Source organism: Esox lucius, chromosome 21 (genome assembly GCF_011004845.1).
Source record: "Esox lucius isolate fEsoLuc1 chromosome 21, fEsoLuc1.pri, whole genome shotgun sequence".
NCBI classification, from domain to species: domain Eukaryota; kingdom Metazoa; phylum Chordata; class Actinopteri; order Esociformes; family Esocidae; genus Esox; species Esox lucius.
This window is the reverse complement of record NC_047589.1, coordinates 14,658,628-14,678,879: the sequence shown is the minus strand read 5'-3', so window position 1 is coordinate 14,678,879 and position 20,252 is coordinate 14,658,628. Positions and strand designations below refer to the sequence as shown.

The window sequence follows — 20,252 nt, the reverse complement described above, 5'->3', positions numbered from 1 at the left end:
TGTATAATATTACAACTAATATCCTTTGTTTCTACAACAAAATGTAGACTTCTAAATTAATAATACGCCCATTGATTCTTGAAGATGAAACTTAATCATTTCCAACTGTTGTACTCCATCAGAAGCCAAAATATATTTTATGTAATAGGCAGCAGTGTTATGCCTTGCAAAACAGGCACTTTCATCTGTGTAAAGTGGGAGCTCATTGATATTCTAGCAAGTATAGTTAGTTCCAACTAAACGTTTAGGCAATATAGCTATTCAACTGTCTGGTTAGCTTTTACAAGTCAATGTGGACTGTACCCAGTATATGCCGCTCCCACTAAAATGTACGACGAGCAAAATGCCGTGTTATTGACAATACTGCAATTTAAAAAAATATTTTATATTATTTCAAATTCAGATTTAAGATAAAATAATAAAAATAATTTAAAAAAAAACATATGTAGATCTTTACTAAAAGGTGTTGGAAATGCCTCGCTCAACATTGCACCGGAAATTTACCGGAAGTGTTCTGAAGTCCTTTAGTCCCCAATGTTGTTTATCTTCATACTGGCAGACATCTCTCTCTAGTTCGAGGTGTATTTTACAGCTCATAAAAAATAATAACATAGGAAGATGGAAGAAGATGTTTTAACAACACTGAAAATATTAATAATTGGAGAGAGTGGCGTTGGGAAGTCCAGGTAAGAAAGATAACGTCACCGTTAAATATATGTTTTGCTGTCATGGACTCGAAGAGTACCAGTACAATAACTACCGCCGACGAGTAGTCAGCTAGTACTTGTTATTTAGTTAGTACTGTATGAATCAGTAATAAGTAATTAGGAACATTCCCAGGAAAATACATGCCCATGCCTAGGCTAGGTCAGTTTACACAATACCTTGTTATTGAAGCAGAAACTAATGTGTGTACACACACATACATATATAGTGCTTAGGTATTCTAGCCAATTTAATTGGCTAACGGTCGTGTGCTATGCCACATCATCTAACTAATGTCGTTACGCTAAGCTAAGTAGCCGAAGCAAGCTCGCGGAAGCTAGCCTTGCCATAGTCAGTGTGTGACGTAACGAATGTGATGAGTTGGAGATGTTGCAACAAGTATGGCTGCTGTTCTGTAATTAGTCATTTTCTTACAGCTTGACCCAGCTGATGTCGTTATTAGTAACTTTACAATTATTTTATGAACTAATAATTGAGGATTTCAACTGTAATGCTTAATGAATAAAAACAAAACAGGACATTTGTCAAATAATGACAGCTTGGTTTATCTTAGTACTGTACCGCAGCTAGTAATAATTTGACCGGCTAGTTTCCTTCCATTACATAAAACACAAACGTTTCATAGTCATATTTCCTACAGTGGCTCTCAGGCTGTGACTGGGAGACCCTAGGTTTCAATGTGTTTTTAAGCACGTCTTTGATACAGACCGTATGATATGTTCAGACCGTGTGGTTTATTCTTTATGGATGAAATGCTGCACCACATAGTCGTTGTCTTTTTATTTTTGTTAAGGAGAATGTGTTATCAGTCATGCTTAAATGTAAAGACAATTATTTGGACAGCTGTACAAATATTTGTTTTGCTTTGTAATTTAGTATGTCTTTGAACACATTCCCATTTACAGCAGCAACCAGGGCAGAATTTGTCTTGCTCCGGGACAGAACACAGACTTGGGGATTCTATCTTGCATGTTGCAAACTTTCGGTTACTGGTCAGATGCTCACCACATTGCTCCTAACTACAATAACTTAATGTGAATGGTTAGAAATAATGCTTGCATTTCTACAGCATGAGCAGTACACCAGTGCACCCAGGAATCAGATGTAATCTTCTTTCAAGGCCTTTTGTTCAGATCAGACAGCCTTCATTTTATCAAAATGATCAAATAAATGTGTTTAATTGAAGGAACATCTGACATACATACTGCAACTGGATATTCCTTCCAGTCTGGCAAGAAACACTCAAACTGCATCTGCAACAAGGGCCGAATTGTTTCTTTATGAGATTTCAAGCCTTTTCAGTCTTTTTTTTTTTAACAATCGCTTTGGCAGATTTCATTGAATATTTTAGCAAGATTAGTTATGTGAGATTTAAAGAGTCTTAGCCTCTCAACCAATGAAATTCTATAATTTCAGTAAACCATCTTCTCTTCTTTCTTTTTGTAAAAGAAAAAGTCAATTTAGACTCATGGAATCAATGCCTTTTCTGGATGAGAAAACACTGCTAGCTGTTGTTATTAAAAATGTGGGCCAAGACTTGTTTCAGCTGTATTGTTAGAGTTTTATATCATACGATTAGACTCAATCCTATTACTATACAGACATCTCTGCTCAGGTCATCACATCATGACATTTCTCCTTGGAAGGAAAAATAGGCTAGAGGTTTCATTTTACCAGACATATTGGCCTGTTACAATACTATTGTGCTGTGCATTGCTGCTGAGATGTCAGGCAACTGAGATCCCATGATCAGTCATTGTTCTAACGTTCCATGATATAGCAATTCCTTATGGATACGGATGAAGAAAATGTGTCACCTGTGCTGTGGGTAACTGGAAATGATAACAATTACCTAGGCTACATCATTAGCCCTGTGATTCAGTTCCTAGCGTTTGATTGGTGACTCAGAACTAAACCATGACCCTCTGATCACCAACCAATGATGTCACCTGATATCAGGTTGTTAGTGTGTTGAGTATGTGGACCTACATGTTTGTGGCCAATCGTTTCCCGATAAACAGGCAAATAATTAGCCTGAGCATCAGTCTCTTTAGTTTGCATTCCGTTCCCTAAACCATAGAGTCATATGCCAAAGAGTCTGGACTTTCTTCACAATTATGAACATTCTTTAAATAATGAGCTTGAGGAGTACAGAGGAAAACCCTGACAACTATCCTCCAATTACAATGATTATGCAATTTTTTTGACCTCTAATTTCTCTCTTCACAGTACATTGGTATCCGTCCAAGCAATGTATGAAGGAGCCAAATTCTCTGAGTACATTCTGCAGTTTCCACCGCAAAATATCTTGGCTTTAATTTTAAGCTTCAAAATACTACAACTTTATTTTATTTCATGGTTATGAGAACTAATTTTCATTTTCAGTGAGGATCTGTGAGACGACATACTATTGCAGAGAGCAGGACAACATGCAGAACACCTCAATAATGTAAATTGTATAGTAACAAAGAAACATTATATACAAGGAAAATTTCAGCTAGGCACATACAGGTAGATGTAATGATTAAGTGTGGCATATATCAGATAGCAGCTTGTTAAGGATTGGGTGAAGGTCAGAGAAGGCATGTTGGATATCATAATGCTATGTTGTAGGATAGTCAGCACAATGTTCAGTGAGTGTCCAGCTTTTCAGTCCTACAGGATTCAGCCAAATGTGTATTTCAATTGTAGAACTCCCATGTCACATTAAATGGTGTTGTGTCTAAGCAGATTTTTCAGATGTATCGTGGATAGAAGAGTAATTCTATGATTTTATCAAGTTTCCTTGTTAACACGTTTTAATTTTATGATTTTTTTTTTCAGTCTTCTTTTGAGATTCACAGATGACACATTTGACCCGGAATTAGCAGCAACAATAGGTAAGTCCCTGCTATGTTCAGAAAATACATGTTGGTTTGTACAACCCTGGGGCATTGTTTTTACTGTAGCCAATAGTTAGTAGGCTAATTAATCCTATTATACAAGAGCCTAGTGGCTATGGGCCTTTTTACATTTTACTAAATCCCAGGGAAACAGTGAGCAGCCAGAAACAGTACTGTACCTGATAGGAGTATTCAAGGACGCCCTTATTATACTTTACTCTGGGATACTTGAGCCTTTTTTTTCCAGGTTTATGTAAGAGTGAGTAAGTGAAAGTGAAGGAATTGCTCAATATTCATAGTGCTATTTGTTACTTGTCTTCCATTATTTAAATGGAAGGTACAAAAACTACCTATTTTGTCATTTATTTTACAATCTGATTTTTCTAAAGCAATTCTGACTGCACAAAGTGGTCTTTGTTTAAACAAGCATACATGCCTCTGGATTCCCAGAGAGAGAAACGTCTATGTAATAAAAACATTTTTTTGGTAGGCATGCATCACTCTTATTTTACTTGGCCAACTCAGTATCTTTGCCAAACAGATGTCCCAATAGAAGTCTAGCTGTACTCCCCACATTGACACAGGTCCCTTGGGATTTGTGGCTGAAAACCACTGCTATCCATCCTTCAATTGCTGCTTGTCTATGTCCTCTGTTTGGATAAAGTAACAGTTGGATCTATATGTGTCTGTCATATTAGCGTAAACCTACTATGGTCCCTGCCAAATATTTAGAGTTCCTCCGGATTATCCTTTGCCAGTATGTCAGATCTGTGCATCAGAATACAGGGTTCGCGGTGTCCATTTGACATTTAATAGAGCCATTCCAAACGTCCAACAACATGGCGTCATTATGACTTCTAATGACCAACTCATACAGTCACACTAAAGAACACTAGTGTACACTACACTCTGGGACACGAAAGTCTATCATGTAATAAACTGGGGGGAAAGACTGCTCTTTTGACACGTTGGTCTTTGTGATGGTTGATGGTCTCTGTGTGGTTTGAAGTGACCTGCCTGTCTGTTTCCATATTCAGGCAGTCGTTCAGGACGCTTCAGGTCATCCGTTATGAGTTTAGTCTGAAGCACAACAGCCCTCCCTTGACTCTGTTATTTTGATTGCCCGTTATTGTAAGGTTGGACGTGTGTCAACCAGATGCCCCATCATGGCTCTGGGTGTCCGTCTGTCTACACTGTAGTGTGCTGAACACCATGGACTGTAGGGACAAAACAAACCTAGACAGAACTGTTTGGTGTACATTCCTCTGCGCTACATGGCTGGTGACGCTAGCAGAGCAACCCTGTGGGGTTAGGTGGAGAAGAAAAGCCAGCAGTGGGGGATTGTTTGTATTTAGTCAGTTTTTAGGCCAACATACATGTCAGTCCGTAAGAATTTGGACAGTGACACAAGTTTTGTTGTTTTGGCTCCGTAATCCAGCAGACATAGTTGGAAATGAAACAATGACTAAGAGGTTGAAGTGCAGACTTTCAGCTGTCATTTTAGGGTATATACATCCATGTATGAATTAAAGCCCCTTTTGTACAGTCCCCCCATTTTTGGTAACTGAACAAATGGAAATCTTAAATAAAGTAGTTATATTTAGTTCTTTGCCAATCTTTTGCATTCAATGTCTGCCTTAATTCTGCAACACATATACATCAATAAACAATGGGTATATTTTCTGGTGATGCTCAGTTCCTGTTTGATTTGGAGCTTTTTGCCTTCTCTTTTATCTTCAGGGAATGAAACATTTTCAGTTGGATTATGGTCAGATACTGACCCTTCAGGGGAAAAACTATTTGGTTGCTTTAGCAGTATGTTTGGGTCATTGTCCTGCTGTAAGGTGTAGTGCCATTCAATGTGTTTTGAGGCATTTGTTCATTCTGAGGAGACCAGATGTTTCTGTACACTTCAGATTCAGTCAGGTCATTAATAAAGGCAGGTGTACCAGTTGAATTGGCAGCCGTAATCGTCCAAAACATTAAATCACTCTACCTAATTTGACAGAATAGTTGGTTTGCCAGTTTTTTTCTTCTCCATCGTCCCTTGTTTTCAATCTGGCACATGTTAATATTTGTCTAATCGGTCCCCAATACCTTTTTCCTTTTTGGTACTATTTTGGCCCTCCTATTTTCTTTTGTCTAACTGGTGTTTTTGCACCTTGCAGTCCAGCCTCTGCCTATCGGCTGAGAAGTCTTTCATATATGGGAGTGGCTGACACATCCATGCCTACCTGCTGCAGAGTGGAACTGATCTGTCAGACTGTCAGTTCTTTATTTATTTATTTCTTCATTATGGTGAGCATTCCTTGGTCATTAACTGTGGAGGTCTTTTAACCAGGGGGTTCTTTCTTCTTAAATATACTAAACTGTTTATTTTGGCATACCAAATATTTTTGTCTTCGATTTTTTTCTGGGTATTCTTCATCTTGATGGTCAGCTTGACTTGCATTAACACTCCTTTGGTCCCTGTGCTGTCAGTCACCTGATGCCGACTCCAAATGCAAAGTCTTGATGAATAATTAGACTTTAGCAGCTCCTTTGTGCATGCAGTGAGGATGCATACAAACACTCCTTCCAAATGAGAGTTTTTGGACCAACTACGTCTGGTACTCTTTAATAGAGGGACTTGTACAAAATATGCTGTTCTTTCACAATGGTTCATCTGATATCCCCACATATTAAAACTGACAGTTGTAATAGAAATGTGTTGAACTAATGTATTAGTGACTTCTACAGATGTGTAGGGGAGTAGAGATTTACTGGTTTAGTATTGGGCTAATTAGAAAGGGACCAAACCTGTATTTTGCCAAGTAGGAAGAATGCAAGATGTGTTAGTGGTGTCGTAAGAGGGGGACAAGACATGGGCGGACAATTAAAATCAAGAGGTATTTGTAAAATGCAGGTGGGCAACCTGCATCTGGGGGAAACCTTGAGTGGAGAGAGAAACTGATAAGCGAAATAAACCTAACTGGTTTAGACCGGACAAACTTGTATTGATGAAATGTCAGTTATTTTGTGAGATGTTGTCACACCTTTTTACCTATACAAAAAGGTTTTCTGAACTGTTCTTCAGACAGACTCACTGATATTGTGTTAGTGTCTTTCCGTCTCTATTTGCAAATATTATATAATAAACTGTTATTTGTGAACATTTTGAGCTCTGTCTTACCTTCCTTAATATGAGCTTTAATCAGTGATATCTACCACACAGTCTGTACTTAACATCCATCATCATTGTATCCTTTCAAATGTGCTGTTGTACAGAGCTATAACACAACATTGTCTGCATACTTATGGACTGCACTGTATATCTCCCGTTAACCCTTGCTCCAGCCATCACATAGCATAACGTTATTGTAATACAAAACCCCCATGGCATCCAATCACCCTGTGAATGCTAATTGTTTATGTTTTACCAGTTCAGTGTCCATGCACCATAATTTAGCTTGGATCTAAAACAGTTTTAATCACTGGGGGTATGCGGTTTAGTCTTAGGTGTTGTTTTGAAATAGCTTCCCATTATGTACAGCAAACAGATGCTGTTTACAACAACCATAATGTAGCCTCACCTGTGTATTTCGCATTGCGGCGCTCGCTGTTGAATGTGATCCTCGCCTGTGCAGAAGCTCCAGGTGGTCCGTGAGAAGGTCTGATGCTCAGCTACTCTGAGAAGGATTGACAGCCCCCTGAGTGGAGGGGTATATGAAGTGGGTTTGGGGTGATGGATCCTCCTTATCGTCACGCTTCTCCTCCCCTCCTCTTCTCTGTTTTGGCTCCTGTCTGGGGCCTGGTCCAGACAGAAAAACACAAGCCCTCCTCAAGCAAAATGTTTTTCCCGTAAATCTTCTGTGCACTTAAACTATAGGCTAAACATCCAGTCAACTGTTTCACGCTGTCTGAACTCAAAGAAGTCATAGAAGAGTCTTCCTCTCCACGTGTGATAATCGCATGATGCGGTTATTTGTATGTGAATGTATTTCGGAACTCAAGTGGGGACGTTTTTTGATTAGTAAATCATGACGGCACTTCTGAGTGGTCACTGGTTATTTCTTTTAATTCTTTTTTTGCGAAACCTGCTAGATATGTTTTTATATGAATACATTAATCCACATGTTCCCCATGTCGTTTTATGTCTCGACTCCCTTTATAATTTAAGTGCACAAAGCTGAGCTCCCTGCTGGCTAATGGAAGAAGGGTCAGGCTTAGTTCACACGCATTGTGTGGTATGCAAGCACAAATGTTTTGTCCATTAATTTGAAATGAGTTGGATAATTTGTCTTCTTGATTCATGTCATCAGATACTGTATTTCTTTTTGATTCAAATTTTTGGCAAATGTGACCTGTGGGATGAATCAACTCACTGTGACATATGCTGAAAGAATCCGTCTTATTTAATCATTGTTAGTGTTTGTGTTGATGATTTGTATATATGTGTCTGTGCAGGTGTAGACTTCAAAGTGAAGACGATATCAGTGGACGGTAACAAGGCCAAGTTGGCAATATGGGTAAGTTATTATCTCCACCTAGTAGAAAATGAACTGTTATATAGTCAGTATGGTATGTAGTCTAATAAGGCTTTATTAATGTGCAGCGTAGTTGACAGTTCTAACTCTGAGGATCTTTGTGTTTAAGGCTACACATCAGAATGAGAGCTCTTTTGTCAAACATTCACACTAGTGCACGACTTACTGCTGAACTGTCCTTGACACAATGTAATTCCTCAAACATCCAAAAGATGGTGCTAATGTACAGCATCCTGAGCACCAACCGTATATGACAAATGGCAGGCAAATTGAACTTTATGCTTGAGTCCGGGTTGTGTGTTACTTTTTACTGTTCAGTCCTAGTCCCACCACCATATTTTCCTCCATTCGTGTCCAGAGCCCGATGGCTTAGAGGGTTATGGTTGTTAGATGTCTCCAGAGCTTAAATATTTATGGTCCAGACTTATGAGCTGTAATGGCTGTGTTTTGCAGGACACAGCTGGCCAGGAACGCTTCCGAACTCTGACGCCTAGTTATTACCGGGGTGCACAGGGAGTCATCCTGGGTGAGCGACGACTTCATCATCCGTCTTCGCTTTCCTTTTCAGACACAGTCAGCCTCTGTTAGTCCAGATAGCCACCATGAAGACAGTGATGGCTTTTCATCATGTCCTGTCCTCTACTGTTAATGCTAAAACAGACGTCCCCCAAAAACCACAATATATCTACAGGCTATGGTAATGGGGTTGACACCATGATAGCAGTTGAGCTGACCTTACTACTAAACCAGACATCTTCCCGTGCTAACATAGAATGACCGCTTGTAACTACCCACATGCTTTTTTGCGACGTTTCCGAGTGGTTTTGAAACATGGTGTATGTTCTGCAGCCTTCTGGTGTTTGAAGAGATGCAGTGTTTCTGACTGAGCGCTTTGTCTCTTTATCTGTCTGTCAGTGTACGACGTAACACGACGGGATACATTCACCAAACTGGACAACTGGCTCAATGAGTTGGAGACGTACTGTACAAGGAATGACCTCGTCAAGATGCTGGTTGGGAACAAAATAGATAAGGTGAGTCTGTATACAGTGTGTCAGATCAGAGCTGGCCTGGAATCAGGGACGCCGTGTTCACTGATAACACACAGGTAGATAAGGTGAGTCTGTATACAGTGTGTCAGGTCAGGTCAGAGCAGGCCCGGAAACAGGGACGCCGTTTTCACAGGTAGATTTTGCACATCAGGATTTCAACACAATTGGATACATTATACTGTTTGTGGTAAATATGACAGTCTAATATAATCATACTCTACTTGGGTGTATGGGACATACAAAAGGCCAATCTGCACTTTAAAGAGCAAACGGCTTCTGTTTTGGTTAAGTCGAGTGATGGGCCTGGATAAATATGACCACTCTCATTGCCAAACTAAAATTCAAGTATCACAGTGTTTCATTAACTCCAGAAATGGATTTAGCAACCGCAGTTCACCCCCCCATAATGCAAAGTGTTATCAATTTGAGGTGGAATGTAATGTGCATAATATTACCTCACCACCCAAATGTGTCTCATAAAACTAAACTGAGAGGTCGTGGTGTGTAAGCCGTCATCATGCTTTAACACAACCCAAGCCCCATGTGGCCCACAGCAGTGTTTTGAAAACGCTCACATGTTCGACCAAATGTTTTCTCTGGGTTCCCTTCCCCAAGCCTGTGTTCTTTTAAAAACATGTAATTACATTGAAACGTATCCTGCTGCCTCAGTGTGTATTTTCATGCTCGTCTTCTGCCATAATATGATATGTTGTTGTAGTTGTTTGTTAACCCAACAGTAGTAACCTGGGCAGGCATAATGTACAGTACTGTGTAATGTTAGGCTATGGAGCTGCTTCTGTCTGTTTTCTCTGTTCCGAGACTCAGCCCAGTCATATTGCCAGTACCTGACAGGCATGCTGGACAGACCTCATAAAAGAGGACTCTCCTTTGTTTTAGGAAAACCATGAACTAGACAGGAACGAAGGACTGAAGTTTGCAAGAAAACATTCCATGCTGTTTATAGGTAAGTCAGGAGCGAGAAGGGTTCCCCTCTCAGACCCAACTCAGGGCATGAGTTATAGCAGACCATTATGCAGGGGAAACAGCATTTTAAATATCTGTCATACCTGGACTGGAATGTTTGCCTACTTCTATTTTTAACAGTCTTTTTTAACAGCCTCTGTCCTCTCTCTGTCTGTTTGTCATCTTTCATGTTGATTCATGGCCACACTTTGAAGAAAGCGATTTAATGTATTTTCAAAATTCTGGGTTTATACTCATCATGCTATTGCTTTTAGAATTACATAGTTTCAGTCATCTTAATATTATGTTCACATTTGGGATGTGTAAAATACCAGTCAGATTAACATTTGAATAAATAACAACAATTCTAAATAATTAAATCTAAGCAGAAACAACGTCTATCATCTTCAGACACAGCTGTTTAAGTAACCTTATAATTTATTTTCTCTCCAATGGAAGAAACCTTTTGAGAAATGTTTCAAAGGTATAAGCCTAGTGTATGAAATTGTTACATCACATCTTTCAAGGTTAATGAGGGCACATTGATTCAAGTCTACTCTTTATTGCACCTTATCAGAAGTTTGGTTATTCACCCTGGACAATGCATATGGGGTAACATAATCCCACCCCAAGCCAGTCAGACTACTGAAAAACAGACTGCAGAAAAGACTTCCCATGGTAGCCTATCCGAGGGGAACCAACTTGCACAGACAAGCTGCCCCAGCCGGCTGCACACTATCCACTAGGCTGGGAGGCGTGTCAATAAAACAATACTTCCAAGCTGGCCACATCTTGGTCCGCGGAGGCCAAGGCAGGAGCGGAAAAGAGAAATCACTCGAGGCCAGAGTTCCTTAGATTAAAATTTTACTTTCACCTAAAAGGCTGCGTTTCACCAACAAAATTGAAACAGGAGGGTTTGGCATGATATTGCATGGAGAACATAAATGTCCTCATCTGTGACTAGAGCCATAAGCAAGGGCGGTTTTGTAGGGGAAGATCCTAAGTTCATTGAGCTCCAGTGGTTCAGATGGTGTTCAGAACCAGAGCAAAATCCCTATCATTCTACTAAATGATGTTCCTGTTAAGATGTGACATCACGTCCCACATGAAAAGCTGCAGTTACAGCATTCATTCAGTTAGGTAGGGAATGAACAGTCCCGTTGGTAACCACACCTACAACCCTTGGATGATGGTAATCATAGTAATACATTCATCTTATATAGCGCTTTTCTGGGACCCAAAGACGCTTTGCATCTCTTAGAAAACAAACAATATCCGAAAGCAGTTGGACAATACACAGACCAACGTAAGAAAAGGAATCAGACATGACACTTCGTAAAGGGAAAGGGCAGGGCCTAGGGGTAGGCTTGTTTGAACAGATGAGGCTTGAGGCGGTGGATGAAGATGGTAACAGATTCAGAGTCACAGGCTGATTGTGGACGAGAGTTCCAAAGCCTTGGAGCAGCCCTGGAGAAAGCCCTGTCTCCAAAGCTCCGTCGCTTGGACTGGGGGATAATGAGGTGACCAGCGGTAGCGGAGTGAGCAAGAAGGTTGGTATTGGGGAATAAGATTGGATAGGTAGGTAGGTTGGAGCAAGCTGATGGCGGGCTTTATAAGCGAGCAGAAGGATTTTATAATCAATGTGCTGAGGGACGGGGTGCCATTGGAGTTCCCGGAGGGTAGGGGTGATGTGTTGCCAGGACTTGCTGTACGTGAGAAGTCTGGCTGCTGTGTTTTGGAGGATTTCCAGTTTATGGAGAAATTTAGATTTGATGCCAGAAAGAAGAGTTGTAGTCCAGGCAGGAGGAGATGCATGCATGTATAAAGGTTTCAGTGCCAGTACAGGAGAGGGAGACCTTTAGTTTGGCAATATTGCAGAGGATTAAAGAATAAGGATTTTACTGTCCGATTCATGTGTTGTTCAAAGCTGAGGGAGGAATCCAGAATGAAAGGGAGAAGCAGAGACAAGTATCGTCGATGGTGAGAGTGAAGGTGCCAGTTTTGGTGAGCATGGATTTAGAGCCTATGAGTATGCCTATGGTTTCACTGTTGAGCTTGAGGAAGTTTTGCTGCAAGCAGTGTTGCTGTGTTGCATGTTTTAATTGTTGACAAGCAGGATTCGATGTGGACCAAAGATGGGTTGGTGCGAAATGTGGTCAAGGGTAAATTGGAGGGTCGTCGGCATAAGTTTGAAGTGACAGACGATCTGACCAAGGGGGAGGATGTAGATGATGAAGAGGAAGGGGCCAAAAACAGAGCCCTGGGGGACACCCTGTGTGACTGCAGCTGAATCAGAATAATGGCCATTGAGGGAGATGTCGTGGGTACGGTTGGTGAGGTATGAGTGTAGCCAGGAGAGTGTGACTACAGCATTTTTGTAGTTTGAGGGGACAGTGCCGTGGGAGAGCGAGAGATTGACTATTTGAGTGATGTATGGACAGAGGGCTGGAAGACAAGCCTTGATGGGAGTCGCAGGAAGGGGATCCAGAGAGCAGGTAGTTGTTTCTGATGATAGAGTAAGTTTGGAGACATAGTAAAAGTACCAAGTGGGTTTGTAGAACAGGTGGTGGAGAGGAGAGGTAGTTCACTGTGGAAGAAGGGGCTGAGGGAGAAGGATTAGCCAGGGATGAATTAATGTGTGTGACCTTATCCATGAAAAACGGATATGTTTGTTGACTGTGGAAAACAGAGTCTGGGAGTTTGTGTTGGAGGTTGTGATGGTGTTGGGAGATGAAGGAGGTCCTGGCAAGATGGAGGGCATCTCTTTAAATGGAGTGGTGAAGCTTATAGGCTTCTGCAGGGACAGTTAAACCAGATCTAGTCCGGCGTTCAAGACGGCGTCCCACCTGCTTCATGGCCAGAAAATCAGGTGTAAAACAGGGTGATGAGGATGTGAAGGAAACGTTTTTTGTTTGGCGTGGGGTCATGTAGTTGAGGGACAGACAGCGTAGTGTTGAACTGGTTAACTAGATCTTCAGGTGTATTCGAGGCATATTTCAGGGGAAGGGCAGAGCAGATTCCATCAGAGAGTTTCAGGGGGTCGGCAGCTTTTATATTGCGAAAAGAGATGAGTCGTTTCTTGGTATTACGAGGTATGTTTGAGAAAAAAGAGAAATTCAGGATCTTGTGATCAGGTAACGGGAATAGTGAAGGGGAGATGTTTAGGCCAACAGAGCAGACAATGTCAAGAATGTGACCCTTGATGTGGGTGGGGAAATGAACATGTTGGGTGATATTAAAGCAGTCCTGGACATCAGGGAAATCAGAGGTAGGTTTGGAGTTCTGAGAGTCGTCATGGATGTTCATGCCACCGACCAGTAGAAGGCAGGGGGAAAAGTGATACTGCGATGGTGAGTGGTTCAGCTAAGTCAGAGAAATTATTCATTCGTTTTAGGAGGACGGTAGAGTAGAACAGTGGTGAGGGAACGGGATGATTTATATGCAAATTTTTCAAATGAGAGGAATGAGGGAATAGTTTGGTTATTTTACAATTGGATTTATACATAACAGCAAGGCTCCACCACGGCCGGTGAGATGGGGAGGCACATGTAGATATAACCAGGGGGAGTAGATATATTTGGGTAGATTTAACCAGGGGGAGTAGATGTATTCAGGTAGATATAACCAGGGGGAGTAGATGTATTCGGGTAGATATAACCAGGGGGAGTAGATGTATTCGGGTAGATATAACCAGGGGGAGTAGATGTATTCGGGTAGATATAACCAGGGGGAGTAGATGTATTCAGGTAGATATTACCAGGGGGAGTAGATCTATTCGGGTAGATATAATCAGGGGGAGTAGATGTATTCGGGTAGATATAACCATGGGGAGTAGATGTATTCAGGTAGATATAACCAGGGGGAGTAGATGTATTCGGGTAGATATTACCATGGGGAGTAGATGTATTCGGGTAGATGTAACCAGGGGGAGGAAGACCAGAGAGATATTATGTTACTAGTGTTAGATGATGGATATGGATGGGGTGGGAGGAAGACCAGAAAGATATTATGTTGTTACTAGTGTTAGCGTTGACCGACCATTTGTGACGACAGCCCTGATAAATATAGGGGCATCGGCGTTGGATGCCCAGTGAGCCGGCACGCATAGTTATCTCCGGAGGAAAGTGATTGTTGTTGTTAAGGGTTTCCAGAGTGAAGGGAAAGTAGTATTTGTTAAAAGTAAATACTGCAGGAGAAAACCATAGTAATCTAGGGCTGAGTGAAGACAGGAGAAGCAGGGTGAGAAAAGTGGGCAAAAACATGGCAACGAGATTATTAGTAGCCTATAAATCGGCCAAACCAGTCCACGACAAACTAACCCGGCGAACAGCTAGCACCGTAGCCGGCTGTCAAAATGCTGGCCCCCCCCAACTGATGCAGGGCCAGGTGATGCAGGGCCCGGTGATGCAGGGCCCGGTGATGCAGGGCCCGGTGATGCAGGGCCCGGTGATGCAGGGCCCGGTGATGCAGGGCCAGGTGATGCAGGGCCCGGTGATGCAGGGCCAGGTGATGCAGGGCCCGGTGATGCAGGGCCCGGTGATGCAGGGCCAGGTGATGCAGGGCCCGGTGATGCAGGGCCCGGTGATGCAGGGCCAGGTGATGCAGGGCCCGGTGATGCAGGGCCAGGTGATGCAGGGCCCGGTGATGCAAGGCCCGGTGATGCAGGGCCCGGTGATGCCAGGCCTGTTGATGCAGATGCGGTGAACCAAATGTGAGGAGTTTACTTATGTACTTACAATATCATCCATGTTATACCGTCGGGGGATGGCTGAGACGTGTCGATTTCATCTTTCGTTGGAACACAAGCATGTCCTTGAAATTAACTGGGCACGCTTGGCGATAGAACTCCCACAAACTGAGACGGACAAGGGCAGCTGGAGAATTCAAACACACCAGGTTAATCTTGTGAGCAATCGATTGTCAAGACCACGTAAACCTCACTGGTTCTGGCTGAAGCTTTTACTTATTGTAGTTCTAATCTGACAACCAGCAGCAATTTTAAGGTGAGGGACCGCTTCCAGATATAATCCCAGCCTGGCAGGGATACAAACTGGACAATTAGTCAGCTGTCCTTTTTTGAACATCATGACGTCTTCTGTTCAGGACGATTAAGAGTGGAATATCATTGTGTTTTAGCCCTGGTTGGCCTTGAGATGTGTGATTTTTGATGCACGTGCAGTGAGTGAATGTTCCCCGTATTTGTCATAACAAAGTGACCACCTGGATGAGAGCTGCTCTCCACGTTTCAGAATAGTTCAGGATTTGGACGAGAGCTGCTCTCCACGTTTCAGAAAGGTTCCGAATCTGGATGAGAGCTGCTCTCCACGTTTCAAAAGGGTTCAAAATCTGAATGAGAGCTGCTCTCCACGTTTCAGAAGGGTTCCGAATCTGGATATGAGCTCCACATTTCAGAAGGGTTCAAAATCTGGATGAGAGCTCCACATTTCAGAAGGGTTTAAAATCTGGATGAGAGCTCCACGTTTCAGAAGGGTTCAGAATCTGGATGAGAGCTCCATGTTTCAGAAGGGTTCAGAATCTTGCTGCTACAGCTGTGGAGGTCAGCAGCCAGACCACGTGAAGGAACAGCCAGTCACTGACAGTTGTTATGTCTCCATCTCTTTTTGTTTCTTCTCTGTCTCTCTCTCTGTATGTCTGCCTGTCTGTCCGTGGGCCAGAGGCCAGCGCTAAGACGCGGGACGGGGTGCAGTGTGCATTTGAGGAGCTAGTAGAGAAGATCATCCAAACCCCAGGACTGTGGGAGAGCGAGACCCAGGGCCGAGGGGTCCAGCTGGGCCGGCAGGACCAAGCTGCAGGAGGGAGCTGTGGGGGTTACTGCTCACTAGTATAGACAACACTCATCCACACACACACACACACTTGGAAGCATCATACCATACACTCACACTGATGGCCATGTCCAGAGAAGATGACTATTACTGGGACTCAGCCTATTCCCCCATCTGCCCTTGTGTTGGAGGCAGGGCTGCCCCCCGACCAGCACTCTCTGCTCACTGACTGTGATAATTTGTAGGGACATTGCTGTTTACACGCTTCCTGGTATCATGCCCATCCCCGGTCCTCATCCCTGGTCCTCATCCCCGGACCTCATCGCCGGTCCTCTTCCCTGTTTTATGTCTGTCTTTCCGTCCACAGACAGGAATGCAGAAAGTTCAGTGAGTTTAACTCATAGCAGGATTCCTATTTAGTGAAATATTCCTGAAATATGAAGTCCTAACCAACACCTGTTATGTTTTTTCTATGACAGTTCTTTGCCCTCCTCTTCTAACACCATATTAGTTAGTTGTTCCCTCTTAGTTTTCTCTTACCTTTTCCTCCTGGTAAGGCAAGCATCTGCCCTGTGTCATCATGCAGCCCTTTTGTCCTCCTGTGCCCCCCTCCCACACACACACACACACACACACTCAAAATGGCATTATGTTTGGAGAGCCTTTTATATACCCTCTCACTCCACATCTTGAGCCGTTCTCCTCTCTCTCCCTCACTCTTTTTGTTGTCCAAACTCCCCCTTTTGTTTGAAAATAATGGCGTTACCAAGTTTCTGGAACACACTTTTACTGCTTTTATTGACTTGGATTCCAAACTTTCAGTGCATTTTGAAGGGTTTATAAATCAAACAGATTGGCATGAAGGAGTTTACTTTCCATTGTGTGGGTTATGAAAAAGCAACTGAACAAATGGAGGTTGCACGCCTTGTTTTGTTGCTAGTTGTTCTAATGGGCTATGACCGACCTGGTTATCTGCCAGTCAGACAGGTAATGCTAATATCAGCGCTGCTTCAGTCTGGCTTCAGCAGCATATGATGCAGCCCTATGTTTAAAAAAAAAATAATACAAAAGCAAAGGTTTTCTCTCTTAAAGAATACAATGACTCATATGGGTGTTTCTGCTGAAGACTAAAATCAAAGAATGAGGATTAAGCCCTTTACAAATGGCTTTTGCAGAGTTCTCTCTGTCTCCGTCGTCTTGACTATTTTTTGTCTCTACACGTCTCAAAACCCATTGGATTGCAAAGCTTCTGTGACTTTGTATTACACAGCTGAGAAGAATCCAGTGTACTGTTCCTTTTCATTTTTACCATTACTATAGTTCATTGCCAGAATGTGGTAGAGTAATGTAGTTTTGGATGACTTAACAGATGACTGTCTAAGAAAATCAATACAGTGAGTGGCAAAAGGATCAATAAATTAATCAAACAAAAACACACTTGTGACTTGAATAATGCAATTCATTTAAAAAATTGTAATACTAAAATAAATGAGAAATTAAAATGATCAAGTCCTTCCTTTTTAAAAATAACTAAACCGCAGTTGCAATTAAACATTTAATTCCGGAGGTTTTTCATATTTTGTCTCAAAATCGTACAAACAAAATAAAATGCATGTCATATTAATTGGACTTGGCCTATACATTGTTTTGTAACAAATTGCAAAAAGCTTCAGAATGTATGTTGTGCCTTATTAGATTCTACTTCCCTCATGGAGGCTGGATTATTGCGCACACGCTGGAAAGGGAAAACCGAAGAGCGTAATTGGGCCTGACACCAGAGGTATTCGACACTCTCCTCAGGGACCCCCGGCCATTCCATGTTTTGGATCTATTCCAGCACTAGTGCACCTGATTAGACTTGTCAGATAACCATCAAGCCAGTGATTAGTGAATTAGCTGTGCTTGTTCAGTGCAACAACAGCATTGTGAAATGTTTGGAGGTCCTTCAGGGGAGAGGTGAATTCCTGGGCGCTACACCTTTGGTCATTTTCACTCTCTCAACTTTGGAACACAAGTGCAAATGGAGGACGCCCAGGAACGCCTTAACAGCGTGTCGAAGGCGAGGTGAAGGTGTTCATTAGTAGCAGTATATTTGTGGCAGGAGGGACTTGGATGTTTTTACTGTATGTCTAATCATATATAAGTATTTCTCTTCTTTTTTTTTTATTGCATGGATATCTTTATTTGGGCCTTTTTATGTTTACTCTGAATGACAACCCTCAAAATGAATTCTAATTTGAAAATAAGGGTGCCATTTCTGACATTATATTCAACGGGATAAATCCCACATACTCAACACTACAGTTACATTACCTGCATCTGAAACCTTTCAAACAGGTTCATAAAGTATTTCTATGTAGGCCGCTGTAATCTATTTGTTATGAATGAACTACGGTAGTCGTCTGCTCAATGATAAGACTGATGTTTTTTTGTTTATATGCGCCAACTGAGTGTGTGTATTTAGGAATACATTCGAGAATATGTATAACACCTCTATAGATTGTAAAATTTGAATGTGTACAAATTACAATTATAAAACCGCCCTGTATAATAAAGTGAATAAAATACTTTTTAAAGCATTTGTAAGTGAATATTTCTTCTGTTCCAAGCTTAGGAGTTTGCGCCTATTGCAAAACAAAGTGGCAAGTTGTATTAGCTTAATGTGCTTTCATTAAAACAATGTAGACTTCTTACCATGCTGAAAGTCATCCTTTGTTGAGAACTGAAGACAATTTCTTTCTTCAAGCCTGTTTTTTTTTTTGGATTCCTCAGAGAATAGAGACATAGCTACATACTGTATATGTGTGTTGGATTTAAACGCTGTCCAAGGACATAGACATGTGATGTATCTAAATCATCTTGGTGGCAGCGGTTCAGGAAACCACTATGGCCATAGCTCCTTTACCATGGTGCGGTGGGTTTGACTGGGATGTGTATAATTCCTGTGAGATTTGAAAGGGCTGGCAAAGCCGACCGCTACCCACCGTTCTACTCACCGCTCAGCGAAGGCAGTTAATCTGAAAATATGTCTCAGTCAAACACCAACACAGACCTACGACATAACTGAATGTCTTGCATCAACAGAGAGCTACAACATAATGTAGCATTCATCTGGTCCTCACAACCTGCTTTATAATACAAAGGAGGTCTGCAAGTGCATCACATCAAAGTAGAAGTCATGTTCCTAGAGAATGTGCCGCCTCAAACCAAGAATAGTATGTTTAAGCAAGGGGGGGTCATGGTAGATGACTAATATACAACAGCTAAGAGATGTTCTTTGGCACAAAGCATCACGGAGTGCCTGGGCACAGCACTTAGCCATGCCATACTGGTATTATATCACAAACCCCCAAGAAGCCTTATTGCTATTAAAATGCAGTTAACAAAACAATGAAAAGAGTGAAAGGTTAATGCGACCAATGGTATACGGTCTCGTATACCACAGCATTTAGCCAATCATCCGTCATCAGATTCTAATCTCCTAGTTCATAATAGAATTTCTTTCTAAAACTTTAGACTTAATTCATAGCTCCAGAAATGCAAACCCTATGGGACTTGGTGAAAAGAATGTGTTTGGGTGCCATGTAGGTGCTAACCCCGGAATGAATCCGGTCCAAATCAGTGAGAGCTGCTGGACATGCTGAGCCCCAGTGGGCCTGTGTCTTATTAGACTCCATATCTCCTGCGGGTCGTATGGATTAGTGCTTGCTCGGACGCGCCTCTCTGAAAATCAGTTGTGTGAAAATGTTATGAGACTTCGGGCATCATTTCATAAGGTGTCGGGTTACCAGACGTCACTCAGTTGGTCTTGCTCATTGCCGGCCTACGATCAGTTAATTGTTTTGCCATCCAAGTAAGGAATGGAAGAATTGAAAGGATCATGCTCCCTGTTACTGCTGCACGAAGATGTCAGAGTTGTTATCGGCAGCAGTAAGGTAATAGGTTAACCATGAGGATAACCTCTGCCTGGCGGCGCCCAGTGTTGAATGGGCCGTGTGTTTTGTGTAAAAGTAATTGGGGAGCACTGGGGATTCAGCACCGCAACAGGCCTTGTCTAATAAGCTACCCTTTCCACACTATTGTGCCGACTTGAATTAAACTGCGCTGTGCTGGCTCTGAATCACGTTGTCCTTTCCAGCAGTTTGTTGGATGTCTAACCAGATCAGAACAGTATGGCTCGGTTCAATTGGGCTCAGCTCAGCGGTGTTAAAGCGAGAGCCTCTGTGGAACCTGTGCGTCTGTGGACTGTTCAAGTGTTCACGTTCTGAAGTGAGGTAGAGGAAATTCATTCAAGCTCCTTTCCCTCCATCTGAAGTC

The 20,252-nt window shown here is 42.1% G+C and overlaps 1 protein-coding gene across 1 annotated transcript; it reads left to right on the top strand.

Moving 5' to 3' along the window:
- Window positions 1-502: 502 nt before the first annotated feature.
- Window positions 503-18,514, top strand: rab18a (RAB18A, member RAS oncogene family). The gene is made up of 7 exons (XM_010885618.3): window positions 503-686; window positions 3,550-3,605; window positions 8,055-8,116; window positions 8,588-8,660; window positions 9,050-9,168; window positions 10,084-10,150; window positions 15,825-18,514. Exons 1-7 carry the CDS (start codon window positions 619-621, stop codon window positions 15,995-15,997), a joined length of 618 nt encoding a protein of 205 aa, XP_010883920.1. The 5' UTR covers window positions 503-618; the 3' UTR covers window positions 15,998-18,514.
- Window positions 18,515-20,252: the final 1,738 nt, after the last annotated feature.

Excerpts from the sequence above, each read along its gene's own strand:
- rab18a (XM_010885618.3), top strand. The coding sequence starts at position 619 with ATGGAAGAAGATGTTTTAACAACACTGAAAATATTAATAATTGGAGAG. Across the intron at positions 8,661-9,049 it reads TGCACAGGGAGTCATCCTGG|TGTACGACGTAACACGACGG; the intron begins GTGAGCGACGAC and ends TCTGTCTGTCAG. Across the intron at positions 9,169-10,083 it reads TTGGGAACAAAATAGATAAG|GAAAACCATGAACTAGACAG; the intron begins GTGAGTCTGTAT and ends CCTTTGTTTTAG.